Source organism: Crassostrea angulata, chromosome 4 (genome assembly GCF_025612915.1).
Source record: "Crassostrea angulata isolate pt1a10 chromosome 4, ASM2561291v2, whole genome shotgun sequence".
NCBI lineage: Eukaryota > Metazoa > Mollusca > Bivalvia > Ostreida > Ostreidae > Magallana > Magallana angulata.
This window is the reverse complement of record NC_069114.1, coordinates 13,336,244-13,361,895: the sequence shown is the minus strand read 5'-3', so window position 1 is coordinate 13,361,895 and position 25,652 is coordinate 13,336,244. Positions and strand designations below refer to the sequence as shown.

Genomic DNA, 25,652 nt, shown 5'->3' with positions numbered 1-25,652 from the left:
GTACAGTATTTTTCTGAGGACATGCAATGATATCAGTCAGACAATGCCAAATCTTTTTCAGAGTTATCTTTCTTTGCTGCTCTTCATAGTAGGAGGTTAGAAAGTTGTCAATAAAACTTCATTTCCTTAGGCCTAACTAAAAAATGAACAGAGAAAAGATGTGTTATACAGTACTGTGGTAATTCAAACAATACATAATTTATCTAATCAATATTTTACAACCTCATTCATAAATAATTTACTCACATTTAACTTAAGCTATCACCAATTTCTGAAATATCGAGGGAATATTATCATGTGTGTTAACCAAATATTTTGATGAATTTAACTTGGAAATGCAATCTTTGCCTTATTCTCTATTGGATAGTGATTTTTCTGCATCTTTATGAACGAATTTTATGTGCATGGGGAAAGGTGAGTATTTAAAGCGGAAGGGCTGATATTCAGACCTGTAATCAAAGTTGGAGAAATGATGTAGAAAATCATTATGAGTGACACTATCATTTTTTTTTTTTTTACAAAACGAGGTTTTTTTTTTGTATTTCGAAGAATCTATTTAACTGATTTGATATTGATTAACATAACAAACCCCATTGACAGTCTCTCTCGCTCTCTCTCCAGCTTTAATTGAGAGCTGGTTCTTGTACCGGTAAATAGCATTGCTTTTTCATCTCTTTCAATCATTCTCTTTTTAAAACTAGCTTGTATTTTATTCTAGATTGTATACTTTTTCCTCTATATTTCAGAACCACAAGCCATTTTGTAAATATAAAATAAATCAGGATTTTTCTTCTGAAAATATCAACACCTCTGACCTCATATTGATCAAATAATCATGGAGGATGAACTTCCTCTCCCTGGTTCCCGAGGAGCCTACAACATTGATTTTGACAATTTGGAGGACATGAACCCATTCCAGTCCAACACCAAACTGGGATCCTCTCCACCGACCACAGACAACGCCATCAATCCTTTCCAGTCGAGGAATAAATTAAGGTCCTCCCCACCCCTCAATGACTGCAATGAAAACCAGATTAAGACAGATAGTGAGGCACTTGTGAATGAAAACTCAGAAATGGACAACGGTGAAAGTAGTAAGGAAAATGAGTCTTCAAATTCGAAAGGAACTAAAAATCTTCACTCTCCAGATGAAGGGTCAGAGGTCAACCCCGAATCTATGGAAATGTCTGATTCTAGTCCTCAAAAAGAGAGCCCTAAGAAAGCACCCAGGTATTGTTGAGTTTTCGTGTTTATTAAAGATTTTTTGAACAATACTTCAGAGACTGAGTCTTTTTTGAGTATTTGTGTATACTGTAAGTTGTAAAAAAACATATTTGAGGTTCCAAAACTATTTTAAATATTTTTTTTTTCAAGTACGAAAAAAACAACATCTCCAAAGAAAGGAATTAAAAAGCCAAAAAAATTCAAACCACCAGCTAACTTTGGATTTCAGGTAACGATATCTACTATGAAAAAAAAAAGCTACAAAGAATGTATAGAACCATACCTTCCTTTAGTTATTTTTCACTTATTTATACAACGTATTGTTAATTAAAACTATTATTAAAACATATTAGATTTTGTGTTACAAGTATGTAGCATTATAGTAATAGTTACTACCTTTTAATATCATAGTCTTTATCAATCGTTATCCACATTTAGTAAAAGTAGGGAAGTTGAGAATTTCAAATTAATATTTATTAAATAAGTTTGAAAATTCATTGATGATCATAAATTTTCTGGGGAAAACACTGCATGATTCCTATTTTTAGAGATGAAATGTAAATAAAAGTCTTCAAGTGACCTTATGTGCTCTGCTTTGTTTGAATTATATTTCATATTTTGTTGTAGGGTGGAGGAGACATAGAAATATTTGCCCCACCCCCAAAAGATACCACCCAGACAGAATCTGTAACTGAGGAAAATAACAAACCTAGTTTAGATGAAGTAATTGAGACAACCAATAAGACTGCTGCACCGAATGATGAAAAAGTGACCAATCACATGGCACAGAATGCATTGGAAGCACCCACTCAGATGGCTCAGAGTCTGGAGATGGTCCATGAATTTGGTGCGGGGGAGATGCCTGAGGAAGATAACGAAGGATTTGCCACAGCACAAACAGGTACATATTTTGTTCTTATCAAATTACTGTCGGAAATCTATTTAATATCTTTATGTTAATATCTCATATTGATAAAATGCTAACCACACAGCTTTATACATACTTTTTATGGTTTGTTTAAATTTCTTCTTGTCCACAGGAATAGATGACCATTCAGCCTGGGAGATGTTGGACACGTATGGAACTGAAGGAAAGGTCAGTATATATAATCAAATTAAGTGTTTATTATACATGTATATCTAGCAGTTTATTTGTTTGTAACTTGATTTACTGAGTGTGAATGAACTTTTGAAATCACCACACTGTGGTAATCTGGTTATCTTAATCCTTATCAACACTCTCTGAAACTGATGACGTAGTACCCGATACACAACATTTGTTCTTTAGAACATATGGAAAAAACCCCACAAAAAACCTCCTTATAAAAATAGCTTTTGTTCAATGAGTAAACATTACAAAATTGATAGCCTCCCACCACCAATATTACGATATACAGTGGACACTGGTTTCATAATTCCATAGAGGGTATTTTGGCTCTTTTAAAACTTTGAAAATGAACAGAATAAAAAAAAACCCATAAATTAGTTGGAAGCATCGATCTCTTCAGTCATAGTCTTCTAAAGAAGAGATATTGAAGTTTCTGAAAATTTTTAAACTACTTTTGCCAAATATACTTTTATGTTGATTGAGTTACCTGCTTCTTTGGTTTTGTTGATATTTGTAAGCATCAATTTGAGTTTAAATCACAGTTTTAATAATACATAAATTATTTCATGGACAATAATTCTAACAAGGAGAATTCTTGTCTAATTTCAAACTTTAATGAACATTGTACTTCATGGCTTGACAAAACATAGAAATTAGATGAATGCTGATGAAACCACAGAGCTTCATTCAAACATAAATTATGTATCTTCATATAATCAATCAAATGTATCTTCATATATAATTTTAGGATAAAACATGCTGTATAATTACTTTATTTAATTAAGGTAAAGTTTACGGCTTGTATTTTTTTATGAGTTGTATCAAAGTTACATACCATTGTGTTCACCATACTGAAGTCTTTTTTCTCATGAAATTCAAATGATTTTGCCTGCCCCGTTTTATAACAATTAACAAAAGATCAAAGTTCATGATTTCAAATTTTCATGTTGATGAAAGGTAAATAATTTCGTGAAAAAAATGTACATTGTATTTGTGACTATTAAGGGAGTTATTAATGCTTAAAATGTTCAAAAGTAATGTCGCTATTTATATCATAATTTTTTTCTATTTATTTCTAATGACTATCTAAAAATAGTATAAATTGCAACAAAAGTCTTAATTTTAAACTACTACATGTATTATGTAAATGAAAACATCTCAATATTTAAAACCTTTCCAAATCCACCGATTTCAGGAAAAACATATCTTAGAAATATGATTGTGTAATCTGATGTTTCTAAAACACTATTCAAAACCATATGATGCGGACTTCGCTTTTGTGGAAATTGATAAAATGCTTGTGTCCTATTATTTTTTCATTGAAACTACAAAACCCCCAGAAATAAATAAAACTTGAAATCAATTATGACGTCATATAAATTTTAACGTCATAGCTGAAATAAAGGGTAGTTAAATTGGTGTTACCTCACAATGAAAATGTGTGAGTTATCTCCCTGTAACTGCAAATCTTACATTAATATATTTTATTTTTAATTTAGTGTGAGGATGGAGAAGTGAGTACATATGGTAAGGAGTTCACACAGCCTGAGGAACAAGCTGGGGGTAAGAACCTCATTATAAGAATTCTATATAACGCATAATCTGATTGGTCGAGACAGATATGTGACAGGGCGAATAAAACTTCAAGTTTCCCTGGGAATAAATATATCCCACCCCTTTAGAAAAACCTTATTGTTTTTAATATCATTAAAATAAAAAATCCTGAAGATGAGCATAAGAGTGATGGAACTCTAAAGTCTGATAATCACTCCTAAGTCCCATGGTCTAGCTGTACCGAGCCCCCATGGGGTGACATACCAAAGTTTAGTCGTTATATTTAGACTCACAAAAACAGAAGTTGTTTCCATTATACAATCTTAAAATTGGTCTGTAAGCATCACGATAAATTACAGTATGCCCATTAAAATATAACAAATTCAAATTGAATTGAAATTAAAGAGTAATTACTCAGCTTATGATGTTAACTATTTCAATCAAACAGCCTCATCCCCAGGTTCTCTACATGTTTCCTGAATTAGATTGTAATTGACTAATTTAAAGCCCAGTTTAAAATTCTAACTGGTATTTGGACACCATATGCACTTCTTTGTGTTTGCAGTCCTCTACCGTAAACACTTTCCCATTACAATATTATGATGAGAATTCCACCTTTAATTATACCCCCGCAAACGAAGTTTAGGGGGGTATATTGGTTTCACCCTGTCCGTCTGTCCGTCTGTCTGTCTGTCCGTCTGTCCGTCTGTCTGTCTGTCCGTCTGTCTGTAGACGCAACTTTGTCCCCCCTATAGAATTTTTTATTACTGCATGGAACAGTTTGAAAATTTGTACATATGTTGAACACCATCTGAAGATGTGCACCTGCAATTTTTTTTTAAGATCAGACAAGATTTAATGATTTTATGACAGTTTTCATTTTCCTTATTCTATATATTGTACACAAATGTTGAAAAGTAAGGGAGGTAATCCTTACAGATTTTATTAATTAATTAATAGAAAACACTCTAAAATATATTTATATAAATACATCCAGATGGAGTTTTTTGTCTTTATGTCTTAATTAATAAAAAAAAAATTATTTTTTATAAGTATTCTATCAACTGACAATGCAAAGTTTTTGTTTGTCAATGATAAATTCTTAGGAGCTAATGAGAACATCAAAGACAAGTGTGGCTGAATTCATTTGTCCCAAGGGAGCCATTATCTGAGCCATGGCTCAGATGGAGCATGTGTTTAGGGGAAATTGATAATCTGTAAAATGGGTGATGGTTTTGGGGCTATTTTAAAACTGTTTCATGTAAACCAAAAGGTCTATCATTATAAGGAAATAAATAATATAATTATTAATAAAGAAGTTAAACTATTTTTAGAGTTTGTTTAAATTTATTTGTCAAGTAAATTGATGAAGTGACTCTATTGGGCATTAATTTAAATGAAATTCAAAATTACTGATATGATTGTAGTGTTTTGGCAATTTTAAAATTGTTTGTAATATTAAATTTTCTTTTTTTTTACATATTTTTACATAGTATGGTAATTATGGTAATGTTTTGGGAGTTTATTAAATTTAACAAGCTCATCAAAGATAATCATAGTCCTATGGGATCAATTTTCTGATATGGAGTTCAATTGTGCCATAGGAGAGAGTGAGGAAAATTTGAAACAACTAATTGCATCTGTCAAGACTCTTATTAGAAAGATATTGAAAGTTTTATCAACAGAAGAGCATTGCTTGGCTACCGGTATTTCTATTCACTGCAAAGGGAGGGGTTATTGTCATTTTGTTGGTTTTTCTTTAAATCAATTAAATTAAAAAAATATATCATCAAATACATACATTTGTAAATGTATTACTGTTATAGATATGTATTTACAGTGAAATTCTGACAATTTTGATTTTAATTTTTCTTTGTTAACTATTTTTTTTTTTTTTTACAATTCTAGAATTTTTTTTTGTATGTGTTCCAAACCTTAATTATTATACAATTCAATTATTTGTCCCATTTGAAATTAGCCTAGCGGGGGTATTAGTCCCATTAGGACAGTTCTAGTTTACATTTTCTTGCACTTTCAAACAGAAAAAACTGCTCTGGACTTGGACTGTTATAGTTTCCCTTTTTCCCCTCACTTCATCAAAACGTATTTATCGAACATCTTGACAGCCTGCTACTTTTGTCACCAACAAAAGTTTGCATCCCTATCAGCACCCCTAATTGGACTTTGTCCCAGACCATTAGGCTTTAATAGGACCATCAGGCTTTGGAGTTTAATATATGACACAAAATACAAAAAAAGGATGAAATCTAATGCAACAAATAATGTATAATTATTTTTGCTTTGTAAAATATTCTGAATAAATAAAGTGTAAATTCTGTTAGCACAGTCTGTTGCACAGGAATAGAAAACACAGTCGGGACTTTGCCACTGCACAAGGCACTATCATGTTTTATCAAATTATGGTCATATTCCAAGTCTGGCTGTATTTTTAGATGAATGCTCAATGTCTTAATATATATGAACCTAGGCATTTGCAATTGATTTCATGCAAACTTATAGTACTAAGTTGCATTTTTATACAGTTATTTACTAGTTTATAAACAACAGTGAAAGAGATTATGAAAATTATTTAAAAACCACCATCTGCAGCTGTGTGTAGATATGAGTTGTAGATCAATGTTGAATGAACTACGTATTATAAATAGATATTACCCCAGTCACCATTATAGGTTGTTGTATCTGAATAATTTTAACAATATTAAGTAAAATGTGTAATCTTTCAAATTGTACGAAGACTTGAGGGCTTATGTCATTTGATAAGAAATGAGTTGACATGATCTGATAAGTAAGCTAGGTCAAACTTTAAAAAAGCTGCATGTTGATGAAGTCTTCTTATTGTATATACCTATATAAAAAGTGTGATACAGGTCTTGATAACTTGAACATCTACTATAGATTCGTTATTTTGTGCAAGTATTTAATTCAATGATCTCACCATTTTGACTTCAATCATATATATAATAAAAAAAATCACAGCTGTCAGAAAATTTTCAGATTTTAAAATATATATAAAAAAGGGGGGGTTGGGGGGATATTCAATGAAAGGAAATTGAAATCTGTTTTTGGACTTACCTTTATAACAAAGCATCTTAGATGTCATCCTAAAGAGGCAGGGTTAGAGTAGATGACCTGCAAATTTAGATCAAGATTATTTCAATTTAAAGGGTAGAGGTTAAAATTTCATTAAGAATTTATTTATAATTCCCTTCCTACCTATCATTTACATCATAGCTATAAAATGTATTAAAATAATTAAAAAAATTGATATACAAAAGTACTTGGGAAAAGTACATATATATATACTCTGTATAGCTAAATCTGAAAAATTGTTCAGTTACTCTAGAAATAATGTAAACATAGGAATATTTTGAATGTAAACATGATGGTAAAGACAACCCAACTTTCTTATCAGAACTAGGTTTACTAACTACATGTAATATTGTTTTATTAAAACAAAAAATGTTCAGCTACTTCTATCAGTCACGGTTTCAATTGTTCAATGCATTTTTTTAAAGAACAGTTACTCTTTATTCAAATGAATACAATCAATAAACCAATGTTCAATTTTATTCTCAAAGAAATTACTGTAAAATACTAATTAAAGTACTGAATTTATACTCAGTCTAGTAGAAATGCATGGATATCCTTAGCATGCTTGATTCGATATACATAGGAGGCCTGCATTATAAGGCCCAGGATGTGAGCCATTATACTGTACAGTGGGATATTGATTCTCCTGTATCAAGCCAACACAGCCTCATCAGAGCTGAATGAGTTTCAATCAGGAGTGTGATTATCTCACCTTGTGATGGGGGGCTCTTCCTGTCCATGTTCGGAAATCTCTGGGGGTCAGAAGAAGTTCCCTACATGTCCTTCTAAATGAACGTCCAGATTATGACTGCTGTCAGGGAGATTAAGGGGGATTATCCCCCTCCTAATCTGTCCACATTCCCTTGCAGTCGATCTTCAAGAGTTTAGCTGATCCTCAACGTGACAAAAATCAATATTTGCCTTGAAAGTTAACCTCCGTTGGCATCTTCTTTCCATGTACATTGACTGGTTTCAACTCTCCTTAATATATATCCTCCATTACCGGGGACTAGAGAGATTTTTAAATCTCCAAGTGGTGCAGAACTTTGGGTAGAACTGTTGGGGCATTTACATTGTAAAACATATTTAAAGGTCAATTCAGGCAGCATGGAAGCTTATTGATCGAGTATTGATTAAATGGTATTGACACCGCGACACTGCCTACCTATATATCCCAAGCGCACGCTTCGACCTGCTAGCTATAGCCCTGTTATTATGGAGTGTGTGTGATTTTGTAGAGAGATTTAAGCCGTGGTTATGAGGAATTGACTTCTGATTGTGTATTTGTATTTTTTGTGTGTGTTTTTTTTCATCATCAGAGACAGAAGTTAGTTCTGTGGAAGCCCTGGCAGATTCTGAAGACATTATCAACAGGTGAGTAGCCTTTTCACTCAATAATTAATATTTGTAATGTGCATGCCTTAGCACTTGAAGTAGCTATATGGATTAATGCTGCGTTACTCTGTTTATTTACCCCTTTACAGTATGTTTAATTCAGTTATTGATCCACTGTTTCTGATGGGCCTTTACTTATCACAAAACATACTGCAGCACATCAAACCTACATTATGATATCATATAATGACTGGAAGCATGTTCTACGGTGAACAGATCAGATGATTCATGCATATTCATGATGTCTGTGTAGCATTTGCATAATTATTTCACAGTAATTCACATTATGTTGAAATGCTTCACATTTATTTATTATACATGTATCTATTGAGGTAATTTTTTGTGCTATTCTCGCAGCATCTCTATGATCAGCTGTTTTAACATTTATTATTGTACATTTACCACATGGTACAATATAGTCTCAGAAATGATATTTTTTCAATCACTTCCTCATTTTCCTTTTTGTCGATGATTGTCTCCAGATGATTTTTTAATGATTATAGCAAATTGAATTTTTTTTTTTTTTTTTAAATTATGAATGATATGTATCAGGATTAATCTTAACACTTTAATAAATATTTTTTTCAAATCATTTTTAAGAAACCTAATTAATATAGATTCTGTCTGAAGACCTAAATCATCAAAGCTCATTATGTACGTTGTCCCCCATTGCATGGTGTTTACCTGAACACAATTGAATGTTGTGTTCTGGGCTATTTCTGTACAGAGAAAAAGATCTCTGTCAGACAGACAAGCTAATACCATTAAGCAGGAAATAAAACAGAGCTCAGCCTTAAATGCTTCAGGTTGTTGCATAATATCACAGTTTTCCTCTGAATATCTGTCTCTACTTGAATTGCATCTGTTCAGTAGAGTTCCTGTTTCTTGTAGCCTTTGGCTTGAATTCTGATATGTAATCTTGCATTTCTACTCAGTGTCTCTGTTGATAAATCTAGTGAGTCACAGCTGTTCGCTCAGCTTGACTCAACTCGCTGCTCACCAGGCATATTGCACCTTCCTGCATTTCCTCGCTGGGACATGATTCACTTTGCATCCATTGAATTCTTAGCCACAGTTTGTAATATCTTGCAGGTTGTTAAGGAGTTATCTAAGGATGTTAATTTTTCTGCATTGAGTAAGAATTATTTGCTGTACTTGAATCCACTTATACTCAGCAGACAGTTGTAATGCAATTAAATCAGACTGTTGTAATACAGGAATCAGACAGTTGTAATACAGTTAATAAGACAGATGTAATGTAATAGATCAGACAATTGTAATACAGTTAATCTGACAAATGTAATACAGTTAATCAAACAATTGTAATACAGTTAATCAGACAGTTGTAATGTAATAAATCAGACAGTTGTAATGTAATAAATCAGACAGTTGTAATATGGTAAATCAGACAATACAGTAAATCAGACAATACAGTAAATCAGACAATACAGTAAATCAGACAATACAGTAAATCAGACAATACAGTAAATCAGACAATACAGTAAATCAGACAATACAGTAAATCAGACAATACAGTAAATCAGACAATACAGTAAATCAGACAATACAGTAAATCAGACAATACAGTAAATCAGACAATACAGTAAATCAGACAATACAGTAAATCAGACAATACAGTAAATCAGACAATACAGTAAATCAAACTGTTTTGATACAGTAACTCAAACTTTTATTTTACAGTACTGTAGCTAGCAGCTCAAACAGTTGGAAATACATAATCACATTATCTGCAATTAATATTTCAACTTATATTTAAATCATTATTCTTTCGATAACTAAGTTTGCCTCTGACATCACAATATGCAGCTGTATGTGCTTCCTATTGCATGTTCTATCTCTCACTTTATATTATGTGCCTAATGTTGTATGTTCTATCAGTTATAATGCTGTGTGTGCTTCATGTTGTATGTTCTATCTCTCAATTATAATGCTGTATGTGCTTTCTGTTGTATGTTCTAACAGTTATAATGCTGCATGTGCTTCATGTTGTATGTTGTATCTCTCACTTATGATGCTGTATGTGCTTCATGTTGTATGTTGTATCTCTCACTTATGATGCTGTATGTGCTTCATGTTGTATGTTCTATCTCTCACTTATAATGCTGTATGTGCTTCATGTTGTATGTTCTATGTCTCACTTATCATGCTTTGCTTCCTGTTGTATGTTCTATCTCTCTATCTCTCACTTATGATGCTATATGTGCTTCATGTTGTATGTTGTATCTCTCACTTATAATGCTGTATGTGCTTCATGTTGTATGTTGTATCTCTCACTTATGATGCTGTATGTGCTTTATGTTGTATGTTGTATCTTTGACTATGCTGAATGTTAAGGCTTACAACTATGCCAATCTTGCTCCATGATTTATGTAATCTCACATCTATCTCAGTCTTAAATTGCTTTATGTTGTAATTTTATCTCACAACTATCTCTATATCTTAACATATTGATAATATGTAATTAATCTAACAATCTTTATCTCGCAATCATGATGTCATGTAATATTGTACCTATATCTGTCTTGCACCTTGTTGCTCATATTGTCACCTATCATCTATCTCAATCTCGATCATGTTGTTATGTAAATTTGCAATCATTATGGTACGTGTTTATCTATGTAATATTTTTATCTTGTCTCTATCTCTATTACCTAATAATCCTACAGCGCCTGGCTATTGATGCTTTCTGCATGCTGACAAAGTTATTATGTCATAGGCTCATAGCCCCTTTTGTAGCAGACTATTAATTGGTGGGTGAATCATTGTGTAATTAGTAAACAGGATTTCATTGAGATACAAGTTATTGGATTAGAAAATAACAAAAAAATAACTGGCTGGCAAACACAGGGGATGTGCTGGGATTAATTGGGCAGCCATTAGGAATCCAGTTGTATTGTTCTTGAAGCAAGGAGGAAAAGAATGTTATACAGCATGTTTATTGACAAATCATTTTGTGAAACAGATTTTTAAAGTAATGGGGTCACAATGGGTTAAATTACTCCTGGCTTGAAAAGGCAGTTGTTGAGCATCTGTTAATAGTCAGGATGCTTCTATTGACAAATTACAATTGAGCACATTACGGATGAGAAAATGGAATGGGGGGGGGGGGGGTAAAGGATTTGTGAATGAAATAAAAGTGCAGTTTCTCAGGGATATATTTAACAACAAAAGTTTATCTAATTCTTTTTTCCAACTTGAGATTTAAAGACTGCACTGTAATATTTTTGCAGAATTAAGCTTATATTATACATGTGTTGAATTAATTTAGGGCAGTAACAGAATTTTTCGATAAAGAATTATGAATATTGCACACAGCTAGTTCAAAATGGTACTCGGATTTACGTACAGATAAACATTCTACAAATGACATATACGTTTTGTAATTAATGCCTCAAAACTGTGTGTGTTTATCTGTGTGTTGAAAATATGGCAAATGGAATTCAATACACTGAAAACCAGTCATGCTGAATGAGGTTATAATAGAGACCTTGGAAGGTTTTGAAAGGTGTCTGTCTTTACACAAAAGATATAGAGCATAAATTACACAAAGCTACTTCTTAATAAACAAATAGTTAAAAGTTTTCTGAAAGAAAACTTGGTTTTATGACAGGAGAATGGTGCCGTTTGAAACCTAGTACGTTTACTGTAATTTTTAGCTGTAATTTTATGTTGTAAAGTTCAAAGTATTCAAAATTAAATATTTAGAAATCAGGCACAACAATAATTATGATGAAATATTAATGGTAGATGACTTCTGATATCTTCATATAAAGACTTGGGATGATTTGAATTATTATCACAATGTAAAACTAGGAAGAATTCAAACAGAAATTGAAAGCTAAAATTGATATTTTAATATTTACAATGATTTATGCATTTAGGCAAGCTAGTTAAATATATAAAATAGTAATTTAGTCTTGATTAACTGATGTTGTATATGTATTTAGATAATAGATTTTTTTTTACACTTCAGCCCCCCAGCGTCGTTAATGACCACACCCAAGTCATCGTCTCGTGTTCCCAAACACCCGGCCGCCCGAGTCCTAGAGGAAAACCTCGAGGAGAATGGGGGTGTAAAGAAGGGAGGTAACAAGGTAAGGAAAACAAGGGAATGAACTCTGTTACATCTATCTCTATTTTGTTGCATCAGCTGTTAAACATGTCATTGAAAAGTCAAGATTGGACATCTACATTTTTTAAACTAAACTATCAAATAACTTGCAAAAAATGCTATCATAATGCAAAACATATTAATATTTTTGTGTGTCTAGTATTTTTTTAATCTTCAGATTACAATTTAAAAACTCTCTCTCTCTCTCTCTCTCTCTCAAATGTGAACTTTTTGTGTTTCCTATGAAGAATGTGTGATAGTGATGTGCATGCATGTGAAGTGTATGTAGTAGTGTTGTCTATGAAAACTAACATGGATGTGTACGACAGTGCTGTGTTCAAGATGCTAGACCTGGAGTGATATTGTAGTTTAAATTGTATAGTCTACGAATAGTAATCATTCAGGTGTATATGTTCATAATTATAGTTTTCTTTGTGTCTGAATATCATCACAAGGATCAAGAGATGTTTAACGATATGGATGTTATGAACATGCAATTACAAGCAAAACACTACTATACTTAAAATTAACAATTCTATTTACTAGACTGGGTGTTGTGAATTTTAGCATATTATTTAGTTTCTCTATCTTTTGGTTTACATTGATTCTCCCATCTTCCCAACCTTTTCTTATGTACATGCATGTCCATCCCTATAGATTCTCCATCACATTTTTCATTAACTTAAAAAAGTTAAAAAGAAATATCTATTAGTAACAGTCACCTTAATTGTTATTTTTTTTAAAAATAATATGCTTCTATTTCATTGACATTCTCTTAAAACTGGCTTTTTTAACTTTTTTAACAAAGTCTTATCTTAGACATCTTTTAATCAATAAGTCTTAATTCAGTTTAACAACTTCTAGATTAATACTGTTTTCTACCTAAAAAAAAGACTTTGAATATTGGTTCTCTCAACAATATAAAAATGAAACTCTATTTAGTATTTTTAAAAAATTTTTAATAAGTTTAACAGGTTTTTAAAAAAATACCTCTGATACATATAGCCGCCCCTTCTCTTTGTGATAACAAAGTGTTGTATAATATATCTTGTCGAGACTGTGTTGACATTTTTTGTACTGTTCAGCGCAACGGTGATGAAGCTGAAGAACTGCGATACTACGATGCTTACGATTATCCGCCAAGACAGGTATTCTAAGCAGACCAATACAATCTACGGAGGCTTGTATTGAATATATTTATATACCCCTTTCTTTTTTCTTTGTTCCTTAATTGTCTTTTATTTCTGTACTAACTCGCTAAGACTTTTGTCGCATCATGGAAGAGCATCACGTATGTGTCTTGCTGCATAATGCATAGCTATAAAGTGAATTTATGAAATACAATTTTTCTCTTTTAAACATAGTTAAGCAAGGATTGGTTTTTGTTAATGAATGAATTGCATGCTTTTTTATCTTTTAAGAAAAAAAAATCATTTTATTTTTATTAAACTCAAGCATGCATGTTAATGCATTGAGAATTTTCTGTATCTTATCAATTTGCTTTTTAAAAATACCTTTGATATATTGTTCAATGAAAGATTTATCAATTACGGCCTAGCTGTGTATTCTAACACAGTGCATCATTATTAATTAAAAGAGAGATAATGAACTTTACATGCAAATGAATGAATTTCTCTGTGGCTATAGATATAATTATTTTCAACGTCACTCTGTAAACTTGTGGTTTGAATCACACCTGTTCGGGCTAACTTTTTAAAACCTTTATACAAGTCCTGTAAACCTGTTGATGCCCCCCTTCCTAGTCACTACAGTAACTACTGGCCTTCTGTTGGCCATGTTTATATATAGATAGTAGATCCACCAGTGATATATATGTAGTTTAGTGTCATTCTAAAATGATTGAATCAGACCTACATGTATTTAGCTCAATAATAAAGTACTATATGTACTTAAGCTGGTATATTGTAAATTTGTATCTGCAATATTTCATTCTTTATGTACCAAGTAAGAATGATGTAAAAGTAGAAGGAAGTTGAGCTGACAATATTTTTCTAAGATAGGGCACAGTCAAATTGTATCTATAAATGCTAATGAATTCACAGAGATAATGTTAACACATATAGTCACATGATGCATGATAACTGAGCTGGCTTTTAAAATTGTTCAAATTCATATACGAATTATACATATCACTTTTCTTGATGACCTAAGAACATATGGCATGTTTGCTCAGACATGTATATAACATTACATGTAAATATATATTTGTAGCGTTTTCATTATATTTATATATATTATAATATCGGAATACTTTTATACATTTGTATAAAGCTGTATCTTTATATTCTTGTAATCAAGAAATCACAGTTATTGTCTATATAAGATACATGTACTAGAATACATGTACTTACTACCAAATATCTTCCATTACTATTGCAAGTATGTGTTTGAAAGTTAACTCAGCTATCAGTTAATATAACAGTGTATCATTCACAATATAAATCTGTTGCTATGATTGTTCATATGATATTTAATAGTTGAATGACAGCACATATACAACACAGTATAATTAATACATAGTACTACATCTATTAAAAAACCCTAAAAGTTTGCATTAAAAAAGGATGAGGAATTTTTATATGAAATCATTATTTTATAGTAAATACATTATTTTATTTTATGGTTTATCTTTCTGGGGGAAATAACACTTATTCTTACTCAAACTGGTTGCAAAAATTCAGTCATAAAGCTTAAGCAAGTACTGATTTAAGATTTAAGTGATAATTTCTTAAAGAATATGATACATGTTTTTACACAATTATGGTAATAATAGTATGCCTACTATGTTTTAAAAATCTGTGTATTTGGCAAGAAACAAATACATCAGCCAGTCCTATTAAAGTAAAATAAAAAAGGCTAATGAATGATCTTTGATACAAGGAACATGCATCAGTTAATGGAATGCAAATTTATCAGACTGATATTATGGTGCCATATTTTTATTTTTTTTTTGTGACTGTGTATGGTAATTTGCTATAAGCTGAGTAAATGTGTGTTCCCTTGCTGCAAGGTAGAATATAGACAATTCATGTACCAGTACAGTGCCTTATAACTTTTAGATTTAGTTGTCCATGTTTTTGTTTCATGTGGTTTGAATCCTATAGGCAGCATGTGTCAGGTGGGCTTGTAGTTAGTACTTCAGGATCCTGGTTCAAGTCTAGTGAAGGAAATTGAAACAGTTTCTTATTAACATAATATGTACATATATTATTAATGTATATTATTTAGAATTTTGCCAATTAAGATATGAAAAAGAGAGATATTCTGTGCAAGATAAGATTACATTTATTGCATTTATTTAACAACTTGATTGTGAATGGAAACTTTTCCCTTAGTTAATACAAATACATGTAGTACAAAAATGTCTAAAAAAAGTATTTAGATATGTATAAAAAGAGTTTAACTTTTACAGTATGCAAAAATAGTTGTAAAAACAAGAGAAATTGTAAACATGCAAAGAAAGAAATTCAATTAATTTATGTACAGATGTTAAATTAGAGAGACTTAATGAGATAATATTATGTAAAGATGTTTATTTAAAAAAAAGAAGTAGTATATATAACAGAAATGATGCACTACTTTGTTGTTGTCATGAGCATATGAACTATATTCAATTTATTTTCCAGTGTATGTACCATAAACTTATTAACTTTTGCATGTCTGAATTGTATTATTAATACATGAATTCAGTTTCGTTTGAGTATTCAGCAGTTGAAATATTGCAATGATCTTTTATCTTTAAGTGGTTGTTTTTATTTCTCAGGATGGAAAAGAAATGATGGAGGAAAGATCTCCAGTAGATAACAACATAGTCCACCTGGTCCAGGTATGTCATTTTAACTAAAGTAAGAACATAGTCAACATAGTCTATACTTATGCTTTCATCATAACTAAAGTATAAACATAGTTCATCTTATTTAAGTCCAATAGTACATGTACAGTTAAATTTTTATATATCGAATACTGATATCTCGAATACAATGGATATTTCAAAGTGATTTGTACGTCCCAACCACTTATTTTTTAAGTATTGTACCCTCAATATCTCGAATACTCGGATATCTTGAACTATTTAAGCAGTCCCATTTAGTTCAAGATAACGAAGTTTAACTGTATTTATTGTCATTAAAGTAACAGCATTGTCCATCTAGTCCAATTACATGTATACATATATTTATTGTCAGCATTATGACAAGATAATTACTTAGTCCATCAATGTGCAGATACATATATTTATTGTCATCAAAATAACAGCTAAGTCCATCAAGTCCAATTACATATGTTTACTGCCATCATTATGACAAAATAATAGTCTCATGCATCTATTGTACAGTTACATGTATCTATTGTCATTAAAATAACAGCATAGTTCATCAAGTCCATTTACATATGTCTATTGCCATCATTATGACAAAATAATAGTTTCATGCATCTATTGTACGATTACATGTATCTATTGTCATTAAAATAACAGCATAGTCCATCTAGTACAGTGACATGTATAAAATGAAATCAATTATTACATCATGAAAATCTAAAGGATAGTTAGTGTTACGTCATAATGAAATTAAAAACTTTGAGTTATCTCCCTGTAACTGCACACCTTACCTTAATGACATTTAACAAAGGGGTGATTATTCCTAATTTAAGCATTTATAGAATATATTTCCTAGCTTACTTATTACTTAGAGAAATATCAAACAAATTTAATGTTAACATGAAGCTAAGAACTAAAACAAAACTTTAGTTCTAGTGTATATAAATTGATACAAATACTGTGGTTTTATCAATATTCGTTGAATACCAATTTTCGTGGATTTCGTTGTTTAGTTGATCCACGAAATTAAATGTTCATTGAAGTGCAATGTCTATATGTCTATTAACATTTTGAATGTATTGATAGGGTCATTGGCTACAAATTTTCTTATGCTTGAAACTGTGATTTTCACTTCATCCACGAATTTCAAAATTGATACCCTTGAATATTAATGAAACCACAGTATGGTATATTTGTGTTGGTGCTTATCTATTATTATTATTATTTTATATAGATTGTTTATGTCTTTTTAAAAAGTTCTAGAGCTATGATTGTTTTATTTTTATGCTTATAGACGGTTGTTTTATATCCATAAGTTCTAGAGCTATTCCTATTATATAATTTTTAATGCGTTTAGTTGCATTAAATGTACCTGTATGATACCTCTCTATTATCACCTGTGTGAATTACCTGTGTTAACCTGAGTTGTGTCTATACTCTAGGAACAGAACAGCAATAACAAGGTAGTTATGTATGTTGCTTACCTAAGCCAGGTAGTGTTACCTGTATCCCTCACCTGTAACTCTCTCTGTCTCATCTTCTATGATCCCTGTGCAAATGGGAAATTGAAAAAAAATTTGCTTCTGTAATTTATATGATATTTTTTTATATATTGCTGAAAATTCAACATTCAAAATGCTCTTTTAAAATTTTAATTGATAGATTTTATTATAAATTCTTCTAGACTGTACGTTGTTCATTATGGTCAGCAGCAAATTTTTTTGTATGACTTTTGCACAGGTCTTCATAGCTAGCAAGGACAGTTTTCCTACCATACAGTACAACTTGATTATGGCAAATATTGATACTGTGACAATGAAGAATATTATGAAGAATTTTGAATTTATGATACTTATAAAGATATTTAAGAGATGAAAAGAGGAGGAAATTGTTAATTATTATAAACATTCCCAATTATTATCTGAAAGTATCTGTTTGTGGCAAATATATGTCCTCACTGAAATCACTGCAGCTAAGAATAAATGTATAAATTTAATGAGGCCTCATCTGCAAAATTCTGTCAATTGAAAGTAAAAGAGAGTTTACTGTAGCAGATTGTAAAAGTGTTGATAATGGCAAATAATCAAGTTCACAGTATGGTACTGATCTCATCCTTAGTGTGTCTAAAGAGCTACTTACAATTCCTACAGAACATTATCTTTACTAAAAGAACCACTGGATAAAGATCTTTCACTCTCTAATGTCAGTCTAGAACTGTTAGCTAGTTCTCTAAGATGTGTTGAAAATTCTCATACTCACAACAAGAGTGATGCAAGGTCACCTGTTTTGTTGAACTTTGACCTGTATGGTGATTGGATGACTAATACCAGGTTGGAGCACTTGTATACCATGTTACAACACCCACCCTAATACAAGTACAGATAAAGACTGTCATGTAATTGTCATATTATAAATGATTATGGGGAGTGTGGTTTTGTTTGAAATATAACATCTGTTCACAGATTAAAACTCCTCTTAATTTAAACTATGACTCTAACAATGATATATTTTATTTTTTCAAGAAGGTATAAATAGCATTACATGATAATATTAATTAAAATATCAATCCTGTTAAAATCATTTAAAAATAATCAGATTTTTCTTTAAAGAAAATCAAACTAATTGGACAGTTAATCTTATGTCTCTCTCAGGCATAGTAGGAATGAAAGCTGCAATGGACAAAAGGTAACGCAATCATTTTCACTACAAAATATACCAAGTTGCTGATCTATGAGTTATTTTAATAACAGGTGCTAAAATACTCCCAGTCTGATGTCAACAAGATAAAGCAGGAGCTAGAGCTAGATTTCCAGGCTCGTCTTCTCAACAAGGAGCGAGAATGGAGTCAGAAACTCGGGGCTCGAGACAAGGTCATCACAGAGCTCAATGAACAAAACAGGCTGTACAAGTCAACCAATGAGGACATGAGGTAAATTACTGTACAAGTCAACCAATGAGGACATGAGGTAAATTACTGTACAAGTCAACCAATGAAGACATGAGGTAAATTACTGTACAAGTCAACCAATGAGGACATGAGGTTAGTTACTGCTCAAAACAATCCTCTAAGGAGGACATGAGGTAAGTAACTGTATAGATTCACCAATGAGGACATGAGTTGAGGAGGACATGAGGTAAGTAACTGTACAGAGCAACCAATGAGGACATGAGTTGAGGAGGACATGAGGTAAGTAACTGTACAGAGCCACCAATGAGGGCATGAGTTGAGGAGGACATGAGGTAAGTAACTGTACAGAGCCACCAATGAGGACATGAGTTTATAATAATTTATTGTAGTCTGTTCAAATTTGTTGTATTAAAGAATTAAGGTTACTTATTGCACAGTCCATCAATGAGGACATGCATGGGGTGAGTAACTGTACAAATCCATCAATGAGGGCAAAAGGTAAGTAACTGTACAATTATTCCATTATTGAAAACTTGTTGTATATATATAAGTGCATTAATGAGAATATGAGGTACTAGAAATTTACTACACAAATCAAGCAATGAGGACATATGATCAGTTATGAAAACAAAATACTAGTAGAAGTCAATAATGTTTGAAACATCAGATGTATTCATGTTTTATTAATTTAGGACTAGAATTAAAATGAGGTCATTTTTTCTTTTTTTTTCCAGGGCAGTTGTTGCTGAGTTTGAGAAGACTATTGCCCAGTTACAAAGTGAGTCACCAAAATACATGTAGTACTAAAATATGTGCATCTTCTGTTATCATTATCAAGTAAACAAAAAAGAAGGTTTTGGTAGAATGAAAAGGGGAGTGTTGATTGTTATCTGACTATAGCTTAAATTGACACTTTAGTGGCACAGACACCTGATATTAAAGATATTTCCTTTTATAGAAGATAATGCTTGGCACCTCTGTAGATTCCTTATTTATCGCGAGTACTTAATTCTGCGATCCCGTTATTTTGTAACAAAAAGCGAAAATATAAAATCGCGAACGCAGAACTTTTATCCAAATCTCTTATAATTCTAAATTCTCAGAAAATAAAAGCGAGATTTTAATATATGGGTGCTTCTTGCGATTTTACACGACATATAGCATATCCTCGCATTTCATAAGGAATCTACTGTATTATAGTTGCAGTAAGTTGCCGTACAAGGAATTATCTTCCTATAAAGAGATGTATTTTTAACATCAGTTGACTGTTTGTAGTGGGTAGCTTTCTGTTTGTAATTGATTATAGTCTTTTAAATGAAGAAGAATTAGTGACTGCAGTTTGAATTAAAACTGATTCTTTCATCATTCTGTTCATTCTATCTGTGCGTAAAAGGAAATTTTGATTGACTTTTGAGATGGTCCGACTCTTGCAGTTTACAATTACTGTGGAATAATTAAATTTCGTGGGGGCCAATTTTCGTGGATTGCTTCAATTTTACAGATTCGTAGGGACGTAATTTCTGGTATTCTCTTAAACCTACAAAGGATATATGACTTTATTACCATAATTTATTAATTCGTGGAGGATGATAATTCGTGGATGCGAGGTACCCACGAATTCCACGAAAATTGAGCCACCACGAAATCTAATGATTCCACAGTACCTACTTTATAACCAAGTAGTGAAACAATTCTCACCATCTGTGATTCATATTAAAAGCCATAGACTTGTAGTATCAAATAAAGTGAAAATTGAAAATAAAAATGTCAGCTACTTATATATACACTTATGTATTTTTTGTAGCGGAAAAAGAGAAGACACATTCTGAATCACAACAAACATTTGAGGAGGTTGTAAAAGAACGGGATCAGGTAAAATGAGATGCATTACAATCTTATTTTTAAAAATTAATTTGTAAAGGATCTAAATATATGATTTGCAATTGGATATAAATTTTTTTTCAGTTGGTTGTGTCTTTCCTATCTCTGATGAATCATGGCAAGCTGTCAAATTAATATCCTATTTAATAACAAAAGATTAGAGTCTTGCATTAGCTTCTCTTTTTTTTTAACAACCGAAAAGAAATAAGGAAATAAGGAATCATTCTTTGAGTATTTTGAGGTGATAAATTTGGTCGGGGTGTGATTAAATCCAATAAAGCCCGAAGGGCTTTATGATAGATTTGATCACGCCCCGACCGAAATTATCACCTCATAATATTCAAAGAATGATTCCTTGCAACTTATATTTATATAATTTTAAGCTATCGTATGATTAAATATTTAAATATAAATTAGCAAACCCCGCTGGCACCTCAATTTGGCGTCATTTGTATTATGGGTTATATAGTACAAAATCTATACGTAGTGTTATCACAGGCAGAGACACTGGAAAATGTAAATATATCAATATAACATCTTTTTCTGTGATATATGCAGATTTATCATTTTACAGTTTTTAAATATTTTTCTTATTACATACCGGTACTAAGTTATTCTTTAATTTTTTTTTTTTTTTTTGCGTGTAGGCCATAGAAGATTTACAGGGAGTCGAAGCCTCGTTTTCAGATTTACACCGACGTTACGAGAAAACAAAAGGCGTTGTAGAAGGATTTAAAAAGGTAAAATTAGAAAAAACATTGCTGAGTATATAAATGATTACTAAATATTTAAAAAATCTAGGCTTGGACGCTAATAATGTCTAAGCAGTAAAAATATTTCAACTCTTTATATTAGTGAAAAGAATATGGGGTTCTTATGGTATGTTGTCATAAATTTTGTTGAAATCAATACGATGTGACTAATGCTATATCACATCCTTCCCATATCCCATTCCTTTACTATCTCTTATTTCCTTTACCATCTCCCCCAGCGGTCAATATGAAGGTGGGGGGGGTTGAAACCAATAAAGAGGGAGCTATGTTTTTCCTGGGGAAGACATATAGTAAAACATGTTTATAGCGAACATGCTTATAATGCATTGATGCTTACAGCAAAGTGATTTTCATTTCACATCACCATATTTTATGTTGTGAATCTGACGGGCATAACGAATTATGCTTATAGCGAAGCAATTCGCCCGTCCCTGGCACTTCGTTTTAGCGGTGTTTTACTGTATTTGAATTTGATTTTATTCGTAGAATGAGGAAGTGCTTAAAAAATGCATCCAGGATTATCAAAGCAAGCTGAAAGTGGCAGAAGACAAACTACAGGACTTTATTCAAGAGGCGGAGGTCAAAATTGAAGAGTGAGTGACCATCAAAGTCAAAGGAGTCCAACAAGATCTATAAACTGTTGAGAGTTTTAAACTAAAGTCATCTAGCAATATGTACATACATTTATTGCATTTTGTATTTCATTGAAGAAGACAGTCACTGAATATGAATGTTGTGTATTATTTAAGTACAGTAAGGCTAAAACGATGTGTTGTTTTTGTAGAGCTACAGAGGAAATGGAAAAGACCCGTAAATCTGCATCGTCAGACATCGCTCGTCTGGAGGCGGCCGTCAAAAAGTCAGACCTTCAGGTCCAAAGTCTACAGAAATCACTGGATCAAAAGGTAAATAGAAATGTGGTATGTTAGCAAACCAAGGGATACTAGCAGATGTATTTAATCTTATTATAATCCATTTGGATAGAAGTTGTTCCACTTAAGAGATGCTAGCAGCATGCAGCATGTTTCGTTATTTAATCTTGATAAAATATTTTAATTTTTATTACCGTAATATTGATATGTTGATATGTATTGTCATTATTTATATATTGAATGACAGTATTACATGTAGTTAGTTGAATTTATATTTGAAAAAAATTATAAGTCTTTTCAGAAGAAAGGTAAATTAATATATGATTGTTTAAAGAGCATATTTTTAGTTGGTGTAAGTAGTGGCAGGAGATGTTTTTAGTTTGTATAAGTAAGGGAGGTTTCCATACAGTGTATTGTTTTGAACTTGAAAAGTCATGCATGGTCTTATTTGGTCTGTTTATGAAATTTCAGATCAAAGAGAATGAGGAGTTGACCTCAATATGTGATGAACTAATAGCCAAAGTGGGAAGCTGAAACAGTATCATCACTATCTCATGACACATGTGGATGCCCCTAGGTCATTTCATTGGAGAAAGGAATATCCCTACCAAGTTTCATGTAAATTGGTTTAGAATTGGAGAAAGTAATGATGATAAATGCAAAATAGAAATATATAAGTATGGGTGAAGATATATATGTTGGAAAAACTGTTGTAGTTCATGAAAGAAATGTTTGAAAAATCATTGATGTACATGTAGTTATAAACCGCCCATGATTTTTACTCCAGCTTTTTAAAACACATTGATATTTAATGCTAACATAATTTTACCCTGTGAGTTTCTTGCCTTGAAGATATTTTGAAATTGACTTGATGTATGATTGGTTTGAAAAGTTCTGCACTGCTTTTGAATACTATGCTAATTTAAACCTTAAAAATGCTTGCTGCTTTAGAACACTAAATGTACATGTAGTTTTAAAATAACATACTCATCTTTTATGGATACAATATCAGGTTAAATGTTTGATTTGTAAAGAAATATCTGCAGATACTGCATGGGTATATCTTGTGATATGGTTAAACCATTTTTTTGTTCTCGTTTACGATAGAATATATATAATATTTAAAATATGTTGAAAATATTTTTCTATGCGTTATCTGACTTTGTTGTCTTTTAATACCATGCAGATTTTATTTCCTGCGAAAATGATATTTCATTGATATGCACCTTGAATTGTTACATTGTTAATTTCTGATCAGTTGATTTCAATGTTATATGTAATGAAAACAAGAATGAACATTAATAATCCTTTAAAGCTTACCTTGCTCATTAAATCTAAACCATATATGATGGATATTTTTCCAGTTAATGAATGTTTTCCCCCTTATTATAAAAGAACCTCAGATAATTCAACGTATATGTAAATAAGAGTTAGGTGAATTTATTTACTAAGTACTGAGCTCCAATAGTCATTGATTTAAAAAGATTACTCTAAGCAGGTCATGAATTATTTTCCAATAACTTCTTCATTTAATTTCCTTATCATCAATAGAAGCTTTTTAGAGTTATTCCTCCTAAATGATGTTTTTTTTTTTATCACATGAGCAGCTGTTGTATGTTTGAACAAACACCTATAGAAATCGAATTATAATAGTGGGGTTCCATTTAAAGGGAGACCTACAGTTGTACATTTACTATATTTACACTTGAACAGTTTTTGCAAAATTTAAATTAAGTGAATACTATACTTAGATACAGTGTACAGGTATTTATGCATTGAAATAATGCAAGAACCAACTTAACAAATCTATGAGCATTTCTTAAAAAAATCTAATTCCTTTTCAATGTTCAAATCAGGGCATGATAGTTACCTACGAAGAATGTTTTACGAAAATTTTGTGTCAGTTGAATTTTTGATATGAGGAAAGGAGGGAATTTTTTATTGAGTGATTTTTAATGTAAGCACAATTGCATTTTCGCTACAAGTTTTTGCATTGGGTTTTAGAGTGGGTGATGCTTTTTGATGATGATTGCAGTATCACGATGGTTTTAAGTTAGTAAGCATTAAAAAAAAATAACAGAAAGATTTGTGAAAGAAATAGCATGATTAAGCAATTCTATTTAATTTATTTCATTATTTGTTCTGTGACTGAGATCTAGGCAATATGCCCTGTAGTCTGGTCAATTTGTTTGCACCCAGAGGAAACAAAATCTCCGCAAAGACATTGGTTTGTCGATCGAGGCATAAAGTGTTGCACATCCATGACATCACTTTGCTGACATCATGATGTTCTGTTCAGTAGTACTTTCTCATTGTACCACACCACTGTACATTCATTATAATAAGTAACTTTAGTTTCTGGTATTATATATGAATGTGAGAATTCTCCATTCAGCCTAGTTTTATTTAATACAACAGGATACAAATGTATGACATCAAATCATGATTTGTTATCCTTCTTAGATTTCGAGACGTATTTCAAAATCATGAACTGTATTTTTGGATACATCTCCACATGAAAATAAATGTGTTTTGTTAAGTGCTCTTTGACCTGTTGCTTAAAAATATTATGGTCATGTGTCTATTTGTGGACTTTAGTCTAATATAAAACCAATATGCCAATTTTTATGTAAAATTTATTAGATAGTAATATTGAATTGTGACTTATTATTTCAATTAGATTTCAGATTTGATTTAAAAGTTGTTGATGATAGGGGATGAAGAATTGAGATGATGATATGTCAGTGATGATGTCATGATAACTTAGTTATAAGTTCTGGTCATTTTGTTGCTATTTCACTTATGCATGTTATTTATACTGATTATGATTTTTAATAAATTTCAATGAGTAAAGAA

At 31.4% G+C, this 25,652-nt stretch overlaps 1 protein-coding gene and 1 long non-coding RNA gene across 5 annotated transcripts; one reads left to right on the top strand and one right to left on the bottom strand.

The window, feature by feature from the left end:
• On the bottom strand, positions 1-8,367 carry LOC128180094 (uncharacterized). Its single transcript, XR_008243177.1, has 6 exons — positions 7,710-8,367; positions 6,980-7,036; positions 2,229-2,309; positions 1,934-2,086; positions 816-1,017; positions 1-136 (listed from the first exon to the last, which is right to left on the bottom strand). It is a non-coding gene; the product is annotated as an uncharacterized LOC128180094 (long non-coding RNA).
• Positions 836-25,652, top strand: LOC128180092 (transforming acidic coiled-coil-containing protein 2-like). Of its 4 annotated transcripts, XM_052847927.1 has the most exons (17): positions 836-1,230; positions 1,375-1,453; positions 1,852-2,125; positions 2,265-2,320; positions 3,832-3,895; positions 8,317-8,371; positions 12,387-12,507; positions 13,610-13,672; positions 16,309-16,371; positions 17,805-17,825; positions 19,113-19,291; positions 20,005-20,048; positions 21,075-21,142; positions 21,799-21,891; positions 22,411-22,517; positions 22,709-22,829; positions 23,268-25,652. In XM_052847927.1, exons 1-17 carry the CDS (start codon positions 836-838, stop codon positions 23,328-23,330), a joined length of 1,866 nt encoding a protein of 621 aa, XP_052703887.1. In that variant the 3' UTR covers positions 23,331-25,652. The 4 variants fall into 4 exon arrangements, with proteins under 4 accessions (XP_052703887.1, XP_052703889.1, XP_052703888.1 ...); XM_052847929.1 differs by lacking the exon at positions 13,610-13,672; XM_052847928.1 differs by lacking the exon at positions 17,805-17,825.

Coding starts and splice junctions, on each gene's coding strand:
- LOC128180092 (XM_052847927.1), top strand. CDS start 836: ATGGAGGATGAACTTCCTCTCCCTGGTTCCCGAGGAGCCTACAACATT. Junction 21,892..22,410: donor TTGTAGAAGGATTTAAAAAG/GTAAAATTAGAA, acceptor TTTTATTCGTAG/AATGAGGAAGTGCTTAAAAA. Junction 22,518..22,708: donor GCGGAGGTCAAAATTGAAGA/GTGAGTGACCAT, acceptor TTGTTTTTGTAG/AGCTACAGAGGAAATGGAAA.